Source organism: Lagenorhynchus albirostris, chromosome 4, assembly GCF_949774975.1.
Source record: "Lagenorhynchus albirostris chromosome 4, mLagAlb1.1, whole genome shotgun sequence".
NCBI classification, from domain to species: Eukaryota; Metazoa; Chordata; class Mammalia; order Artiodactyla; family Delphinidae; genus Lagenorhynchus; species Lagenorhynchus albirostris.
Window position 1 is genome coordinate 126,094,466 of NC_083098.1, and position 21,737 is coordinate 126,116,202.

Sequence of the window (21,737 nt, forward strand, 5' to 3'; positions counted from 1 at the left end):
AGTCTCTGGCACTGGGAGTTGGGCAAAGCCATGGACTGTGATAAGGGGGCGGGTAAACAAGGAGACCAGCATTGCTCTCCCACCAGAGCACACACAGGAACCAAGGGGCCGAGAACGCCGTGACACTGGCAGAAAACTGCCTGAGCTCCCTTTTCATCAAGGAGCAGCCAGCAGCCACAGGCTCCTGGGCAGAGTGCTGTACGTTCCTCAGATCTAGTGCCCTGGAGGGAAGGATGTCTACAAAGATAAGATACAGAGGAAAACACGTAAAAGACTCATGCTCTCATAATCATCATGTGTTTCTAGAAAAACTCTATAAATGTAAATGAATATGGGAATGTTCTCAGCCTGAGAATGTGCTTCATTTCACACCAAAGAATTAAAAAGAGAGACATGTTATAAATATAATGAATGTAAACACTTTTGGCAAGCTTGCAGTTTTTTTCAACATCTGTGAATTCATACCAGGATGAAATTGAAAATACAGTGAATCTGGGAAAGCCCTTCATAATAAAGTTTTTTTTCTTTTTTAAACAATCTGACATTCATATTGGAGGAAAAAATCTATATATGTGTTAAAGCCCTTAGCTATACCTGAGCTTTTCCTAAATACTGATGAACTTATTCAAGAATAATTCGGAGGAATGGTGAAAGATGGAACAATCTCTCAAGTTTATCATCTGTAAACGTAGATAAAAGACAGTTCTGTGTAATTTCCCTGAAGGGAAGCCAACCAGAACACCCTCAGCTTAGGACATCATATCCAAGCCCCTCCTACTCTCATATAAATGCGTGAGTCCCACAGGGAAGTTGCTATGTTTCTTATAAAACTCAAAAATAGGGAAGTCACTTAATTTCTCAATTCCTTTCCACAAAGCCTCAGTTGGAGGCAAAATGAAATTTTACCTCTTATGTTTACAGAAGATAAACCTCAGAGATTGTTCCTTGTCTCATCATTCCTTTGAGTTATTCTTGAGGGTGTTTAGGAAAAGCTCAGGTCTAACTAAGAGCCTTAACAGACATATATTTTTTTCCTAAGCTAAGAAGTATAATATGTTCCGTTTACTACAGAACTTTCCCTGAGGGCACGTGCTGGCGCCACCTACCGTCATTCACGCAGTTGCAAAATCCACACTGGTACCTCCTTCCTCCTTCAATGAACTGCATGAATGGGCACATGTAGGCTTTGCACCTGTTGCATCTGACTGGTCCAGTCTCCCCATGATTTACCAAGTAGAGGGGCGTCTACAGGAAGCAAGCACAAGTAAGAGACATGTGGGTACAGGATTTCTAGGTTATTCTAAATAACCAAGGTTATTTCAGAAGTCCTACGTATTAATTGTAATTTGAAAACTCTGGACTCATTAAGGAACTCAACTCTTAGTGTTCACCCGGGGAGTAAGGTTGCCTCTCTTGGTACCTTGTGGAACTCAAGGCACTACCCAAACAAAAATTAATTTAAATGTACATGTAATTAATAAGCATATGTGTACATTTATGTATATGTGTATTTACCCACGTGTGTGAAGACAGAGGAAAAAATACCGTGATGGTAGTAACAGTTAATAAAGCTTATGTTGGAAACGTCCCGCACACCGTGTATCACATATTTTGCTAAGTTTGTTCATTAAGTATAAACAAAGAAGGAGGAACTGGGTCTGATTTTAAAAGCTCTGGTTTAAAAGAAAAAAAAAAACAGAGCAGGACTTCCTTGGTGGTCCAGCAGTTAAAACTCTGTGCTTCCACTGCAGGGGGCGTGGGTTTGATCCCTGGTCAGGGAACTAAGATCCCACATGTCAAAAAGAGCACCCAAAATATTTATAAATAAATAAACAAACAAATAAAAGCTCTAGTTTGCATAGTGGTATGCCACTTAGCTAATTCCATCACAGTATATAAAATGTTTCTTCAAAAATGCAACTCTCTGAAGAAATATGCAATAATGTTCACTTATTTAGGCAAGGAGGCTGATTCTGCCTTTTCTGTTTCTTTAATCCCAGGACAAAACGCCTCATGAAGTACTTTCAATGTGGCTGGTCATGCTTTGCCAGAACAAGAAAATAAATATTTCAATTGCTTCTTCCTCACAAACATGCATAGAAACACATCTTTTTACAGCTTGAAAGTGAAAAAACTCAGCATTAGAAGTCTGCCTTGTTCCTCAACACTTCCAGCTTTCAGAATAAAACCACACAGATTCTTTTTGCTTTTATAAGTCTCCTTAAAGATAACATTTCTGGAAAAGCTTGACAATTACAGGGTTTGGCACATCAACCAAGTTTTTCTTTAAAGAAAAAAATGTAAATAAAGCAGACTGCTGTTTCATGGAGACTTGAAGAGCAGGAGGAAGGTGTCGATGAAGTGGGGTCATAAGGCCATTTTCTGCCATTTTCTTGGGGGGAAAAAAAAGAAATAAGAGAGAGAGATCTACTGTCTGTCGCTGCCCAGACGTTCAGTGTGAAAACTAATCCACTGCTGAGGTTTCAGAAATGAGTTGTGAGATCTCAAGAGTAGGAAAACATAGATAGTAGAATACATAAAAGAATCAGGAAAAGGATAAAAAAAAATACATTCAGAATCACTCCCTCTGCACTGCCCTCTCCCCCATCTCTTGCCTCAAGGAAGCCAGAAGATGGATTGGACTTTCTTATTTCTGGTCTCTTCTGATCGGTACGCATGGCGTAGCTCTGGTGTCCCATGGACAGGGTTGTGACAGGATTAAATGAGGAAGCCATGTGCAGGACAGACTACTAAGCCTGGCATAACTAACTGTTGTTACCACATCTGTGCTGAACAGCCTTTCCTCCAAACCACTCAGCTCAGGAGAGAGTGTGTATTTAATAGGACAGTTATAGTCTGATAAGTGTGAGATAGGCTTGAGTTTCTAAAGGCATTTATTTATATAAACTTTCAAATTAGCTACCTTGTTACTGCAAAAAATGATCTAGAAGACAGGGAATCTACCTTGCTGGAGCTTTTGATAGTATCTGATGGTTTCAAAAGTTGACAGGTACAGCAGATTTTAAAGCCATTCTAGGAGTTTGATTTAAATACACATATATATTCAAATATTGACATACACAATACTTTCTTAATATAAATTTTTTGTTTGAAAAGCATAAAGTGATGAATGTGTATCTTCTTCAACTGGTAATAATAAGAAATAACCTGAGGGGACAAAAGGGAAGCAAACAAAGATATTGGTACCGACAAGAGATTCTTAGGACAGTGAACAGAGAATCAGAATAAGAAGTGAAAGACAACAAAAAATGTAACAATAAGGTAGCTTCTTCTGGGTCAGAAATCCAGTCATCGGTCATGACTTTGGTTGCTGCTCTGTTCTTCAGCTTCAACCTCGCAGCTGAGGAGACGATTTCAAGAGAGTTAAACTAGGGTTAAAGCCTGCAATGTGCATAAACTCCAGCCAAGTTTACTTCTCTCATCCTTTTATTTTCAAAGAGTTCAAAGGCTATAATTAATTCCCTGAGGCACTTTAGAAACAAAATCTGATGCAATTATTTGCTAGACAAAGCAGAGGTAATGGAAGGAAAATTAACCTTATTTTTACTGAGATGATTTACTGAAAGGCAGGCCCAGCCTAAAATGACTGTGAAATTGTCGGCAGCTACCACCTAAGCATTCCAGTCCTGGCAGATTCAAACTTGCAGAACTGGAAATGAATGTCTAGTAACAAACTGGAGTCGAGTAATGACTGTATCGAGGCTGTGAAATACGCCTGCATTTTTTCTATTTTCACTCTTCTGGAAACTGGATGATGGATAGGTAAGGAAGGTCCTCAGACAATGGAGGTGACAGTAAAGAATGTTAAAAGCTTTTTAACTGTTTGCATTTTCTTTTTGGGCAACAGGACGAGGGTTTCCAAATTACACTGTCTTGTTTCATCTCTCTTAGGCTATCCTGAAGACCATCAGAGATTTTTCTTTGCTCTCTCCAGATGTCTGCTTATCTGCTCTACAGTAGCGTGCATGAGTTCATAAATAGCTAATCTCACTTTTCTTCTGAGTTCAACTTCAGTGTATATACGGCTTTAAAAAAAAAAATCACATTACTTTCCAAAAAGTTGCCTACGTTTTTTTTTCTTCTTACCAAGGGCATTATATTATACTTACCTCAGAGCTATTTTCAGACTTTGCAATTTTGTTTATAAGTGTGTTTTAATCTTTTGGCCTCTGGTATATTCCTGCCTGCTCTTTCTTTTCTGTTCTTCTCTTAAATGGAAAAAGTAAAAGGATGGAGAGCCTTGCTCTAAAACCTTCATCTGCCTATTCTTGGCTCTGGTCCTGTGTGGCATGAGTTTATATAACATGTAAGTGATGGGGATGCTGGGGAAAGAAGAGGGAGGAGAATAATATTTGAATCTTTGGCTTGTATTTTTGGACTACCAGGGTTATGCCAAATACTTTATTGGTAGTAGTTTTAATTAAGATGCTTTGATTGAATAAAATGTATCTCTCTTTTGTGCATAGGTAACACCATGGTCGATTCTGGAGAACAAGAAAGAATATAATTCATTGAGAAATTAGGTTCAGTGGTAAAACTTTTGGTTATTATTCCGTGTAAAAGGAGTAGATAACAAAATGTATCAATCAACAACTCCTCGGCATTACTAATACAATTTTTAAAGTTTTCCTGTATTTACATATTACCAGTTGTCTGAGTATTACTGCCATTCTCTTTAACATCTGTGCATTCGGTGCTGGGTATGCTGTGTGCCTTGGTGGGGCATACAGTCCAGCGGGATAGAAAGACAAACAAACAAGCCGGCAAACATGCAATTAAAAGAGCAAGGCCAGAGTAGAAAGAATACTTGCGAAATCATCATTAATAAAAAGTACCGCTAAACCATTCACAGATTGTAATCCAAAACAAACAAAGACATGAAGCACAACCTAGAAAGATCCAACATGAATAATTCTGGCAAAGTTTAGAGCCTCTGTATTTTTGTTTTGGCATCTCTATAACTAAGAAAAGTCTGAATACCCAAGTCTTGCTGAATAGTCTTTGTCCTAGCAAAGTGATGAATAACAGAAGGCAGCTAAATATTACAAGCTGATGATCCCAAATCTGGAAAGCTGAAGAAAATATGAAAGTGTTCTTATAGCATAGATCCACTAGGTGGCACTGTACAACTAAAAATTATAATTTCCTCAGTAGGTAATAAAATACTCAAGATAATTATGCTACATTCATTTTATGTAACTATAATAACATTGACCTGACTGACATCAGTTATTACCATCACAAAATGAAGAAACGTATACTTTTCTTGAAAAATCCTCTGAAAATGTTTAAAAAATATTGTGGGTGAAACAAAACGTGATTAAACATGAAATACAGGCTATTTTAAGCATGAATGACATAGAAATTACAGAGTGTGCCAAATTAACTGAAGATAATAGCCAAGAAAAACTTATTTTAAAAGTTTCTAATCCTCTTCCAACTTTTCCTTGTCTACATGGAGGAAAACGGACACAGTGATGGGACAGGCAGCCCCGAGCACAGCAGGTACAGTAGGCCGCTGACAGCAGCCTGGGAGGCGAGGAAGCCAGCGCTCCTGCTGCCAGCGCCCAGCCCCCGCTCTCTGCGTTCGCACTCGAGGTGCAAAATAACAAAGCAAAGACAAGGAGGCTTGCATCATGGTGCTCAGCAATGCACTGTAATGGAGAAATGATTTTCTTCCTGTTGGAACATCAAATCACAGGCAACAGTGTGGCTGAGGGGAGAGACGAGACAGAGTGGCCAAATCGGAGATTTCAGGAACACCCTGGCTTGGGAAGGTATTCCTGCCTATCTCCAGGATATTCCTGGGTGAAAACCGTCCCCCTCTCCTCTTTCTTCTTCCATTGCTCCACTGTTCACCTCATTTTTTCAGGACAAGCGTTCACCTAAGTTCTAACGCACGCACACACATGCTCACACTTTAACCACCTACTTTCCCCTGTCTTCTAACACTTGTTTACTGATTTTGAAAATATACACATTTCCCATTTTCAATGTATACTTCTCTTCCTTTTTTTCCTCTCCTTCTATTTCCTGCGTTAGACGTCTCCAGGAAAGTAATCAGTGTCCTGGGATTATATAGTTGTTCCCACATGACCAATATTCTACTTTACTAAGTGCCTGACGGAAATATCTCAGCTAAATAATTCCTAGTAATGGGAGAGACATTTTTGCCTACGGTGGTTCCTAAATCAGATCAGAAGATTTACAGCAAGAAGACCTGCCAAAATGTGACACGGTCCTCCAGCTCGATCAAGGATCGTATTCAACATCAGATTATACTCCCCAATAAATGTGATCTTTACAATGGTCAGCAGAGGTTTTGTGTCAAATGTGATTCCGGCACACAGCTACTTCTTTGGGACTGGAGTGCATCTTATTTTTTGGATCTGTCTCAAGAGAGGTCAGTTGGTAATTTGGATTAATCAGGGGGTATAAGTAGAAGCATGAAAATGGTATGTGAAAAGATAATCCAGAACCTGTGACAAACAACTACCCTCTAAAAATGTTAAACATTCAGACTGTTAGGCACGCTGGAGGACAAGCAGAGTCAGATTCCCAGAGGATTATGCCCAGCAGCGAAAATGAAAAGAGAGTCTGTATCAACTGCACTTATTAAAGATATTTCCATAGGAAAGAGAAATGAGAAGCAGCTTGTGTGTGTTTTCTATTTTTGGCTTCACCATATATGACATTCAGGCAGCCTACATGGGCAGAAAAAGTACAGGACAGTAGGCTGCTTATTGTACACACGTTTTCTCAACAGCAGTTCTATTTTGTTGGACTCTTTAAAATAACAAGTATGGCATGAAAGAATAATATTTTCTGAATGCCTTTTAAAAATCATGTTATGCAACCTTTAAAAAGAAACCGAGCCTGATAATAAAATACTCAATGTACTGTAATAATTATGAAAATTATTTAGACTCTTAAAAAATGTTTTCAGTTGGCCCTAAAACTTGGCATTTTCATATTTCCAGAAAATTAACCTCTTGCTAGTTTCGGTATTTGTGGCACTTGAGAGATTATTTTCAACTTTTTCCTCTTCAACAATGCTGTTAAATCTATTTACTTTTATTTTTTTTTTAAGTCTTTATTGAATTTGTTACAGTACTGCTTCTGTTTTTATGTTTTGGCTTTTTGGCTGTGAGGTATGTGGGATCTTGGCTCCCCAATCAGGAATCGAACCTGTACCCCCTGCATTGGAAGGTGAAGTCCTAACCACTGGACTGCCAAGGAAATCCCTGTTAAGTCTATTTATTCTTGTTATAACTATATCTCGAGCTTATATTGGATTTGAACATGTCTTTTATTTGGAAATTGGTCTTTTTTGGTTTGGGGGGGTGTTTTTATTTTTTTTGTTTTGGTCTATCCAACATTGAAAAATCCTGGAAAACGTTACTGATTCAAATTTATAATATATGAAAGATCATAACTGTCATCTGTATGATTTATATTCAATAGTTTTAAATGCTTTCATGTATATAAAATCTAATCGTGACGTTGAGATGCTAACAACCCTGGCAGTGGGAATTGTCATCCATGCTGTTCAGAAGGGAATGGACATGTGAGGGGCAGTGACTCGTCCAATAAACTGCAGAGCTATAGCTTGAATCCCCATTCATTTTCTGTGTGAAACATTCAGAAACAGCTTGCAGCTCGCTTCTGTAGAAAAAGCACATAGTTTCAGAGAAAGCTGCCATCACACACGGTCTGTGACTTGAACCAAGCCCTTGGTGGTCCCTGGTACCCATGAAGTGTCTCCTGCCATTTCTCTCTCTCTTTCTCTACAGGAGCTATTTTATATCTTTTAAACTCCATTTTATCCTTCGAATAAGCTTTCCTCCCACCGCCCTTAACAGGTAACTTTGCCGCATTGCTCTTAAGGAAAAACAAAAAACCTCAGAGAGGAACTCCCTTGACTTTTCCCCACGGATTTACCAGCACCTACCTAAGGTCTTCCTTTCTCCCTCCTGTTACAACAGAAGGGGTATCCCTCCCTCCTCCTGACTTGTTGCCAGTGACCTTGTCTAAACTGGGACCAAGTCTCAATCTGGCCCCTCAGGGCTGGCTTAGGCATTTCAGCTGTGTGTTACCATAGGACCTTGTGCCCAACAGCACTCACCACAATGCTTTACTTTTCAGCATCACCGCTAAATTCTCAGACCCATGCCTCACAGGTCTACCGTTTGTTTTATCGCGTGTCTCCTGTGGCACAATACCTGAGAGGGTGGGCAGTGATAGTTTTTGAATGAACGAACAGAATATCCACCAGGTACCCACAAATATACCACCATGACTCAGGGGCAGTTCATGATAGGTGCTAAGCAAAAGGCACAGACAAAAGAAGAAATCACTTGTGGTGGGGGGGGCAGGGCTGGGCACGGGGGAGTGGTCAATAAAGCATTCTTTCAAGGCGGGTAGTTACTCAGAGATACACTTCCACTGACTGACAGAGAGGGAAGAGTGAGAACAGCACAACTCGGGAAGAAAAGCCTGAGCTTGGCGTCTGTTGGTGAGTAGCATGCAAGTAGCCTAGTCCAGCTAAGAAGGAAGATAAAGAGGAAGGATGGAGTGATTTTGTGGAGAGTTGTCAAAGCCAGGTCGAGTAGTATGTCCTCACTGGCCAGGTTTCTCTCTCTCTCTCTCATCTCAAATCAGTTGTTGCTGCACAGTAATAATTCTGACAGAACATAGTTAAGAGATTTCACGGTTCACAAAACAAAAATCATGTCTTTGGAAGAATGGTTGGTATAGGTTTTGAAACCTGCCTGTCAATTAGTAAATTCTATCATATGTTTTACAATTACCATGAGGGAATCTTTAGAATTTCTGTTTGCTTCATCATCCCCTGTATTTTATTCAACTCCTAAAAACTTTTAAACATAAACTCAAAAGATGTTTGAATATTAGATCTAATTTTTAAGGTAAATTTCTAACTATTAAAAAATTCATTCCTCAACAGCTTAGGTAAACCTCAGGTTCACCACTGATCCCCAGGGCCTGTATTTCAGAGTATATGCTCAATAAATATTTACTGAATACATGATAAGAAAAGGAGGGAGGAAGGGAGGGGAAAAGGAAAAACTTAAGTCTGAATGAAAACAAAAAAAATGAAGGAAGAAGGAAAATACAGAAGTCACGTTTGGACATGAGGATATTTGCCAATTCTTTTATCACAGAAGATTAGGTGTGGGTGTGAAAAACCTTAGTATGTTAAATAAGTTCATCCCAACAAATAACTATACTGGGAGACTCTTCTCTTGCAATGGCCAATAGCATCTTAAAGCAAACACAGCTGTGACCTTTCTCCCCAGGCCCTCTAATGCCAGGGGGACTTTTTAGTGGGAAGGTCAAATTGGACTATATGCTGAAGTCTATGAAAGGGCTGCTCCTCGTGACGGGGCATCCAGAGTTTCGAAAGGGAAAATAAATACCAGTGCAGTTCGGAGAGCACCATAATACCAGTTTTCCTGAATGGAAGTCATAGTTCATGACTAAATTATAAACCGTGAGAAATGATTCTTAACCAAAAACTGCTCTGTTTGGATTGGGTTATGCTGATGCAGTCTTTCAAGTTACGGGTATATTTGCAAAGATCAGCCTCATTTTTCTTCCTGGAACACATGTTGGCAATTTGAGTAAGACATTCCCTCTCAAGGAGCTATGATATTCAGGAATTCTATAGCTGAGAGACATTTTCCCACATTTCTTTTAAACTTTGACCTATTACAGTTTATCTTTGGTCCCTAAGGAAGAATTACATTTTGTTGTCTAATGATAGACCACTTGCAGAAGCCATGTTTAATTGCTTCAACTGCTATAAGAACGCACAATGTTCCGCAGATGATGAAAATATATTGTAGACTTAAAAACTATGAATCAAGTTTGTTTCTTCCATAACAAAATGATTGGCAGTTTTTTGTTCCTCAAAGGAAAGTTGTAAAATACTCCACTTTAAAGATGAAAGCGTTAAAAATAATAAGCCCAGAGGCAAACTTCCTTTGTCTCTCTGACAGAATTACAAGTCAGACAACGTCTTCCCTCCATTTATCTCACTTCTTTACAGCCATGAAAACACCTTCAAAATGTTCCCCCCTATGCATGAGTCAAGTCTACTATTTAAATGACACCCTCTCAATCAAGCATACCTGTCTAACCTATTCAATCAGAAACCTGCACTCTATCCCCTCCCACGGGCAGTTCTCATCCCACAATCTGCTCTACTTTTTCCCTCCTCCATTTGTTCAATAATTTTCTTATTATCAGGTTCATTGTCTTGCCTCTTTCTGTTAAAATGTGAGCTCGATGAGGGCAGAGGTCTTTGTCTGTTTTGTTCACTGACATATCCCAGGACCAAGAAGAGTACCTGGCACATACTGGGTAAAGAGTAAATGTTTGTTGAATTCAATACCTGTTGAATAGCATAGAAAGAAATAAACCCACGCACCTACGGTCAATTGATCTACGACAAAGGAGGCAAGAATATACAATGGAGAAAAGACAGTCTCTTCAATAAGTGGTGCTGAGAAAACTGGACAGATACAGGGAAAAGAATGAAATTAGAACATTCTCTAACACCATATACACAAATAAACTAAAAATGGATGAGAAACTTAAATGTAAAACCTGATACTATAAAACTCCTAGAGAAAAACACAGGCAGAACACTCTTTGACATAAATCGCAGCAGTATCTTTTTGGATCCGTCTCCTAGAGTAATGGAAATAAAAACAAAAATAAACAAATGGGACCTAATTAAACATAAAAGCTTTTGCACAGCAAAGGAAACCATAAAGAAAACAAAAAGACAACATGCAGGATGGGAGAAAACATTTGCAAATGATATGACCGACAAGGGATTAATTTCCAAAATATATAAAGAGCTCATACAGCTCAATATCAAAAAACCCAAACAACCCAATCAAAAAATGGGCAGAAGATCTAAATAGAGATTTCTCCAAAGAAGACACACATGAAAAGATGCTCAACATCACTAATTATTAGAGAAATGTAAATCAAAACTACAATGTAATATCACCTCACACCAGTCAGAATGGCCATCATCAAGAAGTCTACACATTATAAATGCTGGAGAGGGTGTGGAGAGAAGGGAACCCTCCTACACTGTTGGTGGGAATTCAAGTTGGTACAGCGACTATGGAGAACAGTATGGAGGTTCCTTAAAAAACTAAAAATAGGGCTACCGTATGATCCTGCATTCCCACTCCTGGGCACATATCTGGACAAAACTCTAATTCGAAAAAATACTTGCACCCCAATGTTCACAGCAGCACTATTTACAATAGCCAAGACATGGAAGCAACCTAAATGTCCACCAACAGATGAATGGATAAAGAAGATGTGGTATATTTATACAATGGAATATTACTCAGCCATAAAAAAGAATGAAATAATGTCATTTGCATTATAAATATGAGCTAATAAATTTTCTATCCTTTTCCATTATTTCATGGACTGTCATATTAAGTGAAGTAAGCCAGACACAGAAAGACAGATATCATATGATACCCCTTATATGTGAAATCTAGGGGGAAAATGACACAATAAACTTATATACAAAACAGAAATAGAGCCATAGACATAGAAAAGAAACATGTTTACCAAGGGGAAAAGGGGGGGGAGGGATAAATTAGGAGTTTGGGACTAACATACATACACTACTATATATAAAACAGATAACCAATAAGGACCTACTGTTTAGCACAAGGAACTATACTCAATATTTTGTAATAACCTGTAAGGGAAAGGAATCTGAAAAATATATATATATATATATGTGTGTATGTATAACTGAATCACTTTGCTGTACACTTCAAATTAACACTACGTTGTAAATCAACTATACTTCAATAAAAAAAGAAAAAAAAATCTTGTTGAAATAAAGTAAATTAGTAATCCTTCATAAAAATGGACACTGCTCATCATATCACAAAACAATGTATTATTGCCCAGATTATATTGTACAAAACAATTGAAAAATTCCTAAAAAATCATGTGACTATAAAACTGATTCTGTAAATAAGGATATCAGAAAAGTCAAATTACTATTTCCCTTTTAAGAGTTGACACCTACAGAAGCTACACATTTATCCAAGCTTTTTATATGAATTGCTTTTAGAGTGGGAAAAAAATACAGGACTCTAAGACTCATGCAGTCCAATGTGCTATCAAGGTCACCATCCCTGGTGGACAGCCCCATGCACTGGCCAGGCCACTTCCAATTAATGCAGCAAATCATCTTTTGTGAGTTAATTTGATCTGGGCAAATAGACCAAAGACATTGGGAGGTAAGACTTGAAAACAGGGTTTTAAAAAAAGTTGAGAAGAAATTTTTAATTTAAAAAATGTGTGTGACCAATTTGAAAGCATCTAGAGAAATAAACACATTTATATATTTATTATATATCAATAATGAGCTGGAAGGAGAGGAAAGATGACTTTTTAATTTATCAAATAAATAATAAAAATTGATAAATATGAGCTAATATATTTTCTATCCTTTTTCTACAGGAAAAGGAGAAATGCAGACAAAACTGATGTTTGAAGTACTTATATAAAAGAGTTTTTCAAAACTTTTTAAACTGTGGAGGAGAAGAGAGTATGGAATATAGTAAACAAAAAGAAACTTAAATCTCATGCTCATGTTAAAGACTATGATATACATCAATTTACCTTGGTAGTTCAGTTCTGGATTAAGAAGAGTGAACTTGGGACTTCCCTGGTGGCGCAGTGGTTAAGAATCTACCTGCCAATGCAGGGGACACGGGTTTGAGCCCTGGTCCGGGAAGATCCCACATGCCGCGGAGCAACTAAGCCCGTACACCACAACTACTGAGCCTGTGCTCTAGAACCCATGAGCCACAACTACTGAGCCCACGTGCTGCAACTACTGAAGCCTGCGCGCCTAGAGCCTGTGCTCCGCAACAAGAGAAGCCACTGCAGTGAGAAGCCCATGCACTTCAACGAAGAGTAGTCCCCGTTCGCTGCAACTAGAGAAAGCCCACACGCAGCAACGAAGGCCCAACACAGCCAAAATTTAATTATTTTTTTAAAAAGAGTGAACTTTGTGGTGGATGAGTTCCATGATATCTACATACACTAGAGTTCATCATTATGGCTCTTCTGTTTTACCTGTATTTTGCAGATATATTGTTCAAGAAAGTCAAAGATGCTCTTATTTTCCCAAATAATAACATTTTAAAGATTTTAATCCTTTTTTTAAAACATGTCCATATATCCTCCCCCCCTCTCATAAATACACACACACACACACACACACACACACACAGAGTACATCTTCACTTTATAGTGAGATGATATGGAAAGAAACAAATACTGGGCGGGAGAATAAAGTGAAACCTAAGCTAAACGTACGAAGAATTTTACTGTCCAGGAAATTCTTTAAGCAACTATTATCCTAGTCAGCACAACTTGGCTCCTGGATTGTCAGTTCCTTTTTTTTTTTTTTTTTGCGGTACGCGGGCCTCTCACTGTTGTGGCCTCTCCCATTGCGGAGCACAGGCTCGGCTCCGGATGCGCAGGCTCAGTGGCCATGGCTCATGGGCCCAGCCACTCCGCGGCATGTGGGATCCTCCCGGACCGGGGCACGAACCCATGTCCCCTGCATCAGCAGGCGGACTCTCAACCACTGCGCCACCAGGGAAGCCCTGTCAGTTCCTTTTTAAATTACCTTGGAACTTGTTCAGTAGCAAATGCAGCATTTTTACATAACGTACATGCTCAATAAGTGTTTCAGCATAGATCTCTATGTGAAAATCTCATCAAATTACTTGGCCTCAAAAGTCTAATTTACTTCCAAATACAAATGATATTGTGGAATGAAACTATCATGTTAAATATTGATTTAACACAAAGGTTTTCCAGGAACTGTTTTAGGTCTTGGGAATAAAATAGTGAGGAAAAATTACAGGTGGTCCTTACCCTCATAGAACCTAGTGGGAGAAAGACAGGAATCAAATACACAAATACAAAATTGCAAACGGTGATACATAGTATTAGGAGAGCTCCAGGGAGTATAATGTGGGGTATCCTGGAAAGCTATCCGGAGGAGGTGACCTTGAACTGAAATCTAAAAGGTGAATAGTAAGTAACTAGGCTAAAAGGACAGGACAGTGTGTGGGAGATGGAGAGAAAATTATTCCAGCAAATGTCCATGAAGCACCTTATGAAAAAACAAAAGCTACAGAAATGTTTATATAACGGTGGGTGTTTATCATTTGAATAGTAAAAATAGAAAATAGTGATGTAATGTCAAATGACAGAGACCATGCAACATTTTTTGAAAAACGTAAATGAGTAGCTCTTTCCCTTTTATATGAATATAAACTGTGGCATCCACATCAGTTTCCTCCTTCTTCTTATGTAAGACATGTAGCTAGAATCACTGAAGGGGTATGATAATATCTCTCTTAGATGTATACACTTCTGGTAAATTTAAATTACTGTAGTTTTCATACTTCTCTTCCTTGCACATAGTAGAAACCCCAAATCAATGACTGTTGGATCAAATTAAATTTTCCTAACAGGAATTTACATGGTACAGAAAATAATCATAACTAATGATAAAGATATCATTTCTCATACCAGTTTATTTTATTTTTAAACAACTAAGAGTTAAGTGGTGTTATAATTTTATGAGAGAAATGAGGTTCAAAAAAGTTAAGTAAAAATTTTCAAGGTCATACTGCTAGAAGTGGTAGTCAATTTGTGCACCCAACTTCATTGACGCTCAAATTCCTGCCTGTACCACCTTACCCACACGACGTTCAATTCCTGACAAAGAACTGGTCCCCAAATCACTTGTGCATCAGAGAAACTTAGGTGCTATTTTCAAACATTTCATGAAACAATTTCAAATTACAGTTTGCATAGGGCTTTCTCTTCCTTCCACCCTTAAAAATATGACTTTATTAATTTTTTTAGCCTTTTATTCAGTGAGAACTTGTTGCTTAGGAAACTTTCAAATAAAAACCTTTAAAATTTTGACTTTCGTATACTTGAGCACTGAGGAGACACATCAACTGCAGAAATGTTAAGTTCCTGTATTACCTAAATATCCATAAAATGTGACTGAAGTTAGTAATAACGAAGCAGTGTAGAAACAGTGTACTTCACTGATTCTAAAATCTCATCAAAGCTTCCAACTCAACATGACACAATGCTAAGAAGTCATTGTTAGGAAGATATATTTCTCTTTTAGAAATGTTAAAATGTGAAGAAAATGTGAGAAAATGTGGGCCTTAGAATTGATGAAAATGATAGTGAGAGGCTCTAACATACTTCCTCTCCTGTGGTAGCTCCTCACAGATGCCCAGCATTCTACATCCAGGGAGCCTGGTCTTCTCGGCTCCTATGTGATGGATGCTGTATACTCAATTGCCAGGCAGTGAAGGTCATAAAACCCACACCTGGATTCACTGAAAGTTAAACCGAGGAAGAATGCTTTCTTTTTCATTCTTGTTTCTCCTGATGTTACTCTCCATTTAATTAAAAAAAATAAAACTAAAGAGTTACATGAATAATTCTGTGATTGAAAACATAAGCTTGGTATATTTAAACTTCTAAATTGTAACTTAAAATAGAATTCTAACAACCTTTGACCTGACAAATGTGACTCTCCCCGTATGTTTGCTATAACACCATTCTAAAAAGGGATTACATTCTGTTCTTCAGCTGCCTAGCTTTTTCATAGTACTTTTTCGTAGCACTATACAAACAGTGGCCAAAATCCTTAAGGGATAAGATTTAGTTTCTAAAGTAACTTTATACATTTTTTTTTTTTTTTTTTTTTTTTGCGGTATGCGGGCCTCTCACTGTTGTGGCCTCTCCCGCTGCGGAGCACAGGCTCCGGACGTGCAGGCTCAGCGGCCATGGCTCACGGGCCCAGCCGCTCTGCGGCATGTGGGATCTTCCCGGACTGGGGCACGAACCTGTGTCCCCTGCATCGGCAGGCGGACTCTCAACCACTGCGCCACCAGGGAAGCCCTATACGTTAAGTATTTTAAGTGTTATATTCGTAATTCTATTTCTACACGAGTATATTGATTTTATTTTTCCAAGTTTTTATATTAATACTTTTAAAATATTGCATTAAAGCAAACAATTTAAGACTACAATGCACATATTAAAAATAGATTCAGGTTTTTGAAGCTTTCATTTTAAAATAATTTAAGATATGTCTTCTTTAAGTTCTTCAAAGGACACAATATTATGCAGTAATCAGTTTCATTTCAGAGCATATTTATCACTAAAGCTAGCTAAATTGGGGCTATATATAAAAAATGCATAGTCTCACAATCTTCATGTGCTTTTTAAAGTGAATAATATACTACAGATTTCTTATACTAAAAGCATAATATAAATGAAACCCCTTTGGGTTGGGTTGTACAACATACTCACATATATTTCTAATAACACATAGGATGTGTGACAAATACATGGTAATCCACGCTGAAAGTCCAGTAAAGAGTGGAAAAGTAAAGCAGACACTAGCAGCCTTCTAGATTTATAGAACATCTGAGCCAGGCTTCTCCCTCTTGGGAATGGCGCCCAAGGTCACAATACAAGGCACAGCGGAGACCTACAGTCATTTCCTGGCTCTTGATCCAATAGGTGTTTCACCTATTGATTACTATCTATGGTGCTTTGGAGAAAGTAGTCAACTTTTATTGGTTTCTGAAATATCTTTATATGGTCAAAAATTCTTCCTACTTGTTTAGCTGTTCTGCTCTACAATGAAATATAACCTCTCTCATTAATGTGATAGAATATATCTATGATCTCTCAAATGATTTTTTTCTTTATCCACAGAGTCTGTCAGAAGCCTAAAATACCTAGAAATCAACCACTGTTTTGTAGTTTGATTTGTCTTTGTCTTTTAAATGTCATGTCTACCCAATCCTCAGAAGAATGCATTTACTCACCTAGAACCTCTACTGTATGCCCAGCCCACTGCCAGATTCTGGATGGTCTTTGCCTTCAGGGAGTACTAAGCAGCAGCTTGAAGTCAAAAGACTTCAGGAAAAGAGGTCTAAGATGCACATGTCAAGATAACTCACAAGCTTGCAGAAACAGGAGGCCCATTGCTAAAACAACTGCCAGCAAGAGAAAGGAATGCTATTTTATGTGTTTAACCAAATAAAACCTCGACAAGACAGATGTTGCTGAAAGAACTCGGAATTTGGAAACTCGAGTTCCGGCAGCATTACTTATTAGATGTGTGACTTTCATTGCCCCAGAACCTGTAGAACTTCTATACCTATAAAACTCGGATAACACCCATTTCACAAGCTATCTTCCTTTAAAAAAGTTGTTGACACACACACAAAATACTACAGTGAGGCAGAATTTTTTTCCTTTGATGCATTAAACAGCAGTGGAAACTCTGCCTAAACTCTGCCAACTCATGCCAGCAAGATTGGCTAGGTCAAGTGTATGACCAAGCAACGCTCTCTGCAGGTGACGGATGTGGACGTAATGTGTTGGTGTTTAGTTTATTCTCTTACAGTCTTTTCCCTTTTTGTTAACCTCATTTGTCAGTTCATTGACATCCATCCCTTTTTCTTTCCAATGGCATCTTCTTCATACCTACCGAATCTATCAGAATATGAATAATCATAAAGAAAAATAATTTAACCAGTATTTAATAACAGTACAAACTTCTTTATTCATTAAGTCATAACTAATGTAAAATTTCCCTGAACCTAAACTCCAAAGAATGAGATTATTTCCATTACAGCCTTTTTCACACTGTACAAAAATTAGCTCTGTCCCAGCAGATTTTCTATACGTTCTAGACAAGAATAACTGGTCTTGTTTTTCCCCATGTTCCTAAAGTCCAGCTCAGTTCCTATAAAGTAAGTAGGGGATTATAAATCAAGTGAAGTTTAAAGTCTTGGATAAAAATTTATCTGATTAAATTAATTCAATAAGGAAGGAAATTACTTTGACTGTTATATCTGTTTATAATCTAAAAAAAATACACAGATATTCCTGAATCTATTCACAGATGGAGTAAAAGCTTCTGCCATCTGGTTTATAGGTGAAATTATTTAATTTCATGTATAATTAGATGACGTATGTACTTGCCCAAAATCTAAAGATTTCCTATTTTGAAGAAAATGCAAAATTAAGTATAATCTTCAATCCTTTGTGCTGGAAATCTATACCATTTCTACCTCAGTCTTAAAATACGGCATCAAAAATAAAATCATGGGTTACTAAGCAAAAGAGCTTACAAGATAACCGATTACTTTTGCTGAATAAATACCTCATAGTTAAGTATATTAAATATGGCAATGGGTTTCATATAAAACACATACCAAAAAAAGTTAAAATTTATGGTAAGGAATATGAAATATTAAACAAAGATGACACAGATATGCCCTTGGAAATAGCATACATCTCCAAAGCAAACGCTCACAGGGAACATTCTGAGATGGTAACTGCCTGGGCTAGGTTTATTTTTATAGTCCGTTGCTAACACTATGACATGCTTTAATGGTTCTGTCAAACAACAGAACTGACTTAAAAAAAAAAACAACACAAAACTGTACTAAATAAATCCTTTTGATCAATGCCATATCAGGATATCTTTTTTTAAATTGCAGTATTGATGGTAATATTAGTCAGATAAGGAATAAAATCCTTATCTGGATTTTCCTTATAGGAAAGTTTTACTATACCTAAAAATAAGCAAGCCATTTATTCTAGAGGAAAATAAATTAAAATGCTACTCACAGGGAGAATAGCAGTATTCATGTAATTCATTTACCTTCAAGAAACATACTTTAAAACTTATTTCCCTGATTATAGGTTATAAATATCAAAAATCAGCATTTATTAGTGCTAACTGTTTAGCTTTGGGCTTGAACAATTAAATAAATGATAATGCCATTTATGGATATGTGGAAGTATGAACAGGCTTAGGGTGTAGAGATCAGAAATTCACTTTTGAGCATGTTAAGTTTGAGGGGTCTATGAGTTACCCAAGGAGAGATTTCAGAAAGGCATTTGGATATGTGAATGCGGGGTTACAGATATAGGGATGAATGAAGAAGGGAGCAACAGCATAGTGATTTAGAGTTAGGGACTCGGGTTCTGACTGCCTGGCTTGGAATCCTAGCTCTGTTACTTAGCAGCCGTTGGCCTTAATGAGTTATCTAACTCTGTGCCTGTTTCCTTATATCTAAAATGGAACAATAAATAGGTTTATGTGAGGATGAAATAAATAAACATACATTTAAAAACTTATAATCATGCTCAATGAGTACTCTATAAGTTTTGACTACTATTATTCTCTCTAGCTACTCTAGTAGCTGTTATAGATGATACTTAGTCCTTGGGGGGACAGGGAGTATGCTAGAGAAAAGAGGAGACTCCAAGCCCAAGCCTTAATGAACCCCAATATTAGATGTCAGGAAGACAACAAAGGGAACTCAAATGTTCCCTGCTTGTGAAGCAGGAAAAAATACACCAGAAAAGGTGTCATGGAAACACAAGAGGGGAAGCTGCCAAGAAGGCCCAGATGCTTGGTGACCCAGACTTTCATCCAGGCAGTGGCAGAGAGGAGCAGTGATGGTTCCCTAATGCTAGCGGCTCTCCACGTTCAGGTCCAGTTATACGCCCAAAGAGGGAGACAACTTTCTTGAGGGCACAACATTTAGGAACTTCTTCCTGGTGTTTTAGCATCCCTTTTACATTTCTTTTTTTTTCACCTTTAAGTCTATTTCAACAAATAAAAGGTAAAGTATTCTTTAAAATAGAGAATGTCTTCATTCAACCCAGGACACACTGCTATATAAGGAATAGCAATCCTTCTCAAATACAGTATATCCATTAAATAGCTTACAATTTTGTTCATTGATTTTACCTCAATTATATATATAATATATATAAATTAATTATATATAAATATTCATATGTAGAATACATAAATATATCTTTGAGTAATCCTGTTCTTGAAGGTCTAAGAAAAAAGGAAAGGCTTCTGTAGAGAGAGCCTGAATAGAGGAAATACGTTTACCTGGTCAGCACACAGGGTCTATAGCAACACGAAAAGACTAGAGTGTGTTATTTGCTTAAGCAGAGTTTCACCCTAAGTCAGATTCTGAAAATAAGCCATCACTCTAAACTCATCTACTTATTACTTTGGAAAGCACAGAAACTAAAATACAGCATAAGTTTCACTAAGGGAAAACCTTATGCTGGTGAGAAGGTGCTATTTGGTTAGATCAAACAACTTCAGAAAATAGAAAGCACACACATTCAGTGTGTGTATGGAATGTGTATATACGTTTAGGGGGAGGTTTGGACTAATGTTTGAAACCTTTTTTCAACCAAAAAACTAAATACAAGGTTTCATTTTCAGGAAACATTACTGAATAATTTCATTGTTAATATGAAATGGTGATAACAAGAGGGTGGTTACACATTCTGGTTTGGGGTCTGGAGAACGTTGAATTTTGTTCTGTTCCTTGCATGCATGAACCCAGGTCAGCTGTCTAGTGGGGAGGGGGCAGGGAGGAGAGGTTTTTTGCTAGCATGTAGTGAAAACTGCAAACTCATTGCCATGAGCAAGATGCACTCAAGCTAACCCTGCTGGGGAGCATACATCCCATATTGATAAACAATAAAGTTGCTGCCTAGATTTCTTTCAGGGTAGAACTGTCATCTTCTCCTGATTATGAAAATAACAGAAGATCACTGTAGAAAGATTCAGACAGTATGGGAATGAGTAAGACAGCGTGCACATCTGCTGCAATCCCATGTACATTATGTTAACATATTTCCTTCAATTTTAGGATTCATGTTCTTAAATTTTCACATTTCTGAACTCTGTAGGTAACTTAAAATTGACACCTACAGTTACAACAGTGTTTGTCTTACTAATATATCATACTACACAGCTGTTGCAAAGGATGAGGCCGCTCTGTAGGTAGCAACATGAATGAAGTGCCAGTCATATTAACTGAAAAAAGAACAGGGCCGAACAGTGTGTGTGCTACACTATCATTTATATATTTATTTTTTTTTAAGGATGGATATTGATATGCTGGTATATGCATATTTATTTCTAGGAGGAATCACAAAGAATGGGTAAAAACTGTCTGTAAGGGTGGGGAGTGGAGTAGAGGGGTAGGAATGGACCATTGTTTTTTTGTTTTTGCGGTACGCGGGCCTCTCACTGTTGTGGCCTCTCCCGTTGCAGAGCACAGGCTCTGGACGCGCAGGCTCAGCGGCCGTGGCTCACGGGCCCAGCCACTCCGCGGCATGTGGGATCTTCCCAGACCAGGGCACAAACCTGTGTCCCCTGCATCGGCAGGTGGACTCCCAACCACTGCGCCACCAGGGAAGCCCAGGAATGGACCTTTTTCATTGTATACCCTTTTCATCTTTTGAATGTTTATATTTTACTTATTTAAAAGTAACTGATTGGGACTTCCCTGGTGGTCCAGTGGGTAAGACTCCGTGCTCCCAATGCAGGGGGCCTCGTTTCAATCCCTGGTCCAGGGAACTAGATCCCACATGCTGCTGCAACTAAAAGATCCTGCAGGCTTAACTAAGACCCAGTGCAGCCAAAATAAATAAATAAATATTAAAAAAAAAAAAAGTAACTGATGCATTAAAAAGCAAAAAGTACTACATATTGTTATGGATACATGCATATGAAG

General features: G+C 38.0%; 1 protein-coding gene across 5 annotated transcripts in view; it reads right to left on the reverse strand.

Moving 5' to 3' along the window:
- The window catches only part of SEC24D (SEC24 homolog D, COPII coat complex component), a 111,431-nt gene that overhangs the window by 42,900 nt on the left and 46,794 nt on the right, over positions 1-21,737 (reverse strand). For all 5 annotated transcript variants that reach the window (XM_060148646.1, XM_060148645.1, XM_060148650.1 and 2 more), the window contains one exon: positions 1,107-1,245. In XM_060148646.1, the coding sequence (XP_060004629.1) occupies positions 1,107-1,245 (139 nt within the window). The remainder of the gene's footprint in view (positions 1-1,106; positions 1,246-21,737) is intronic.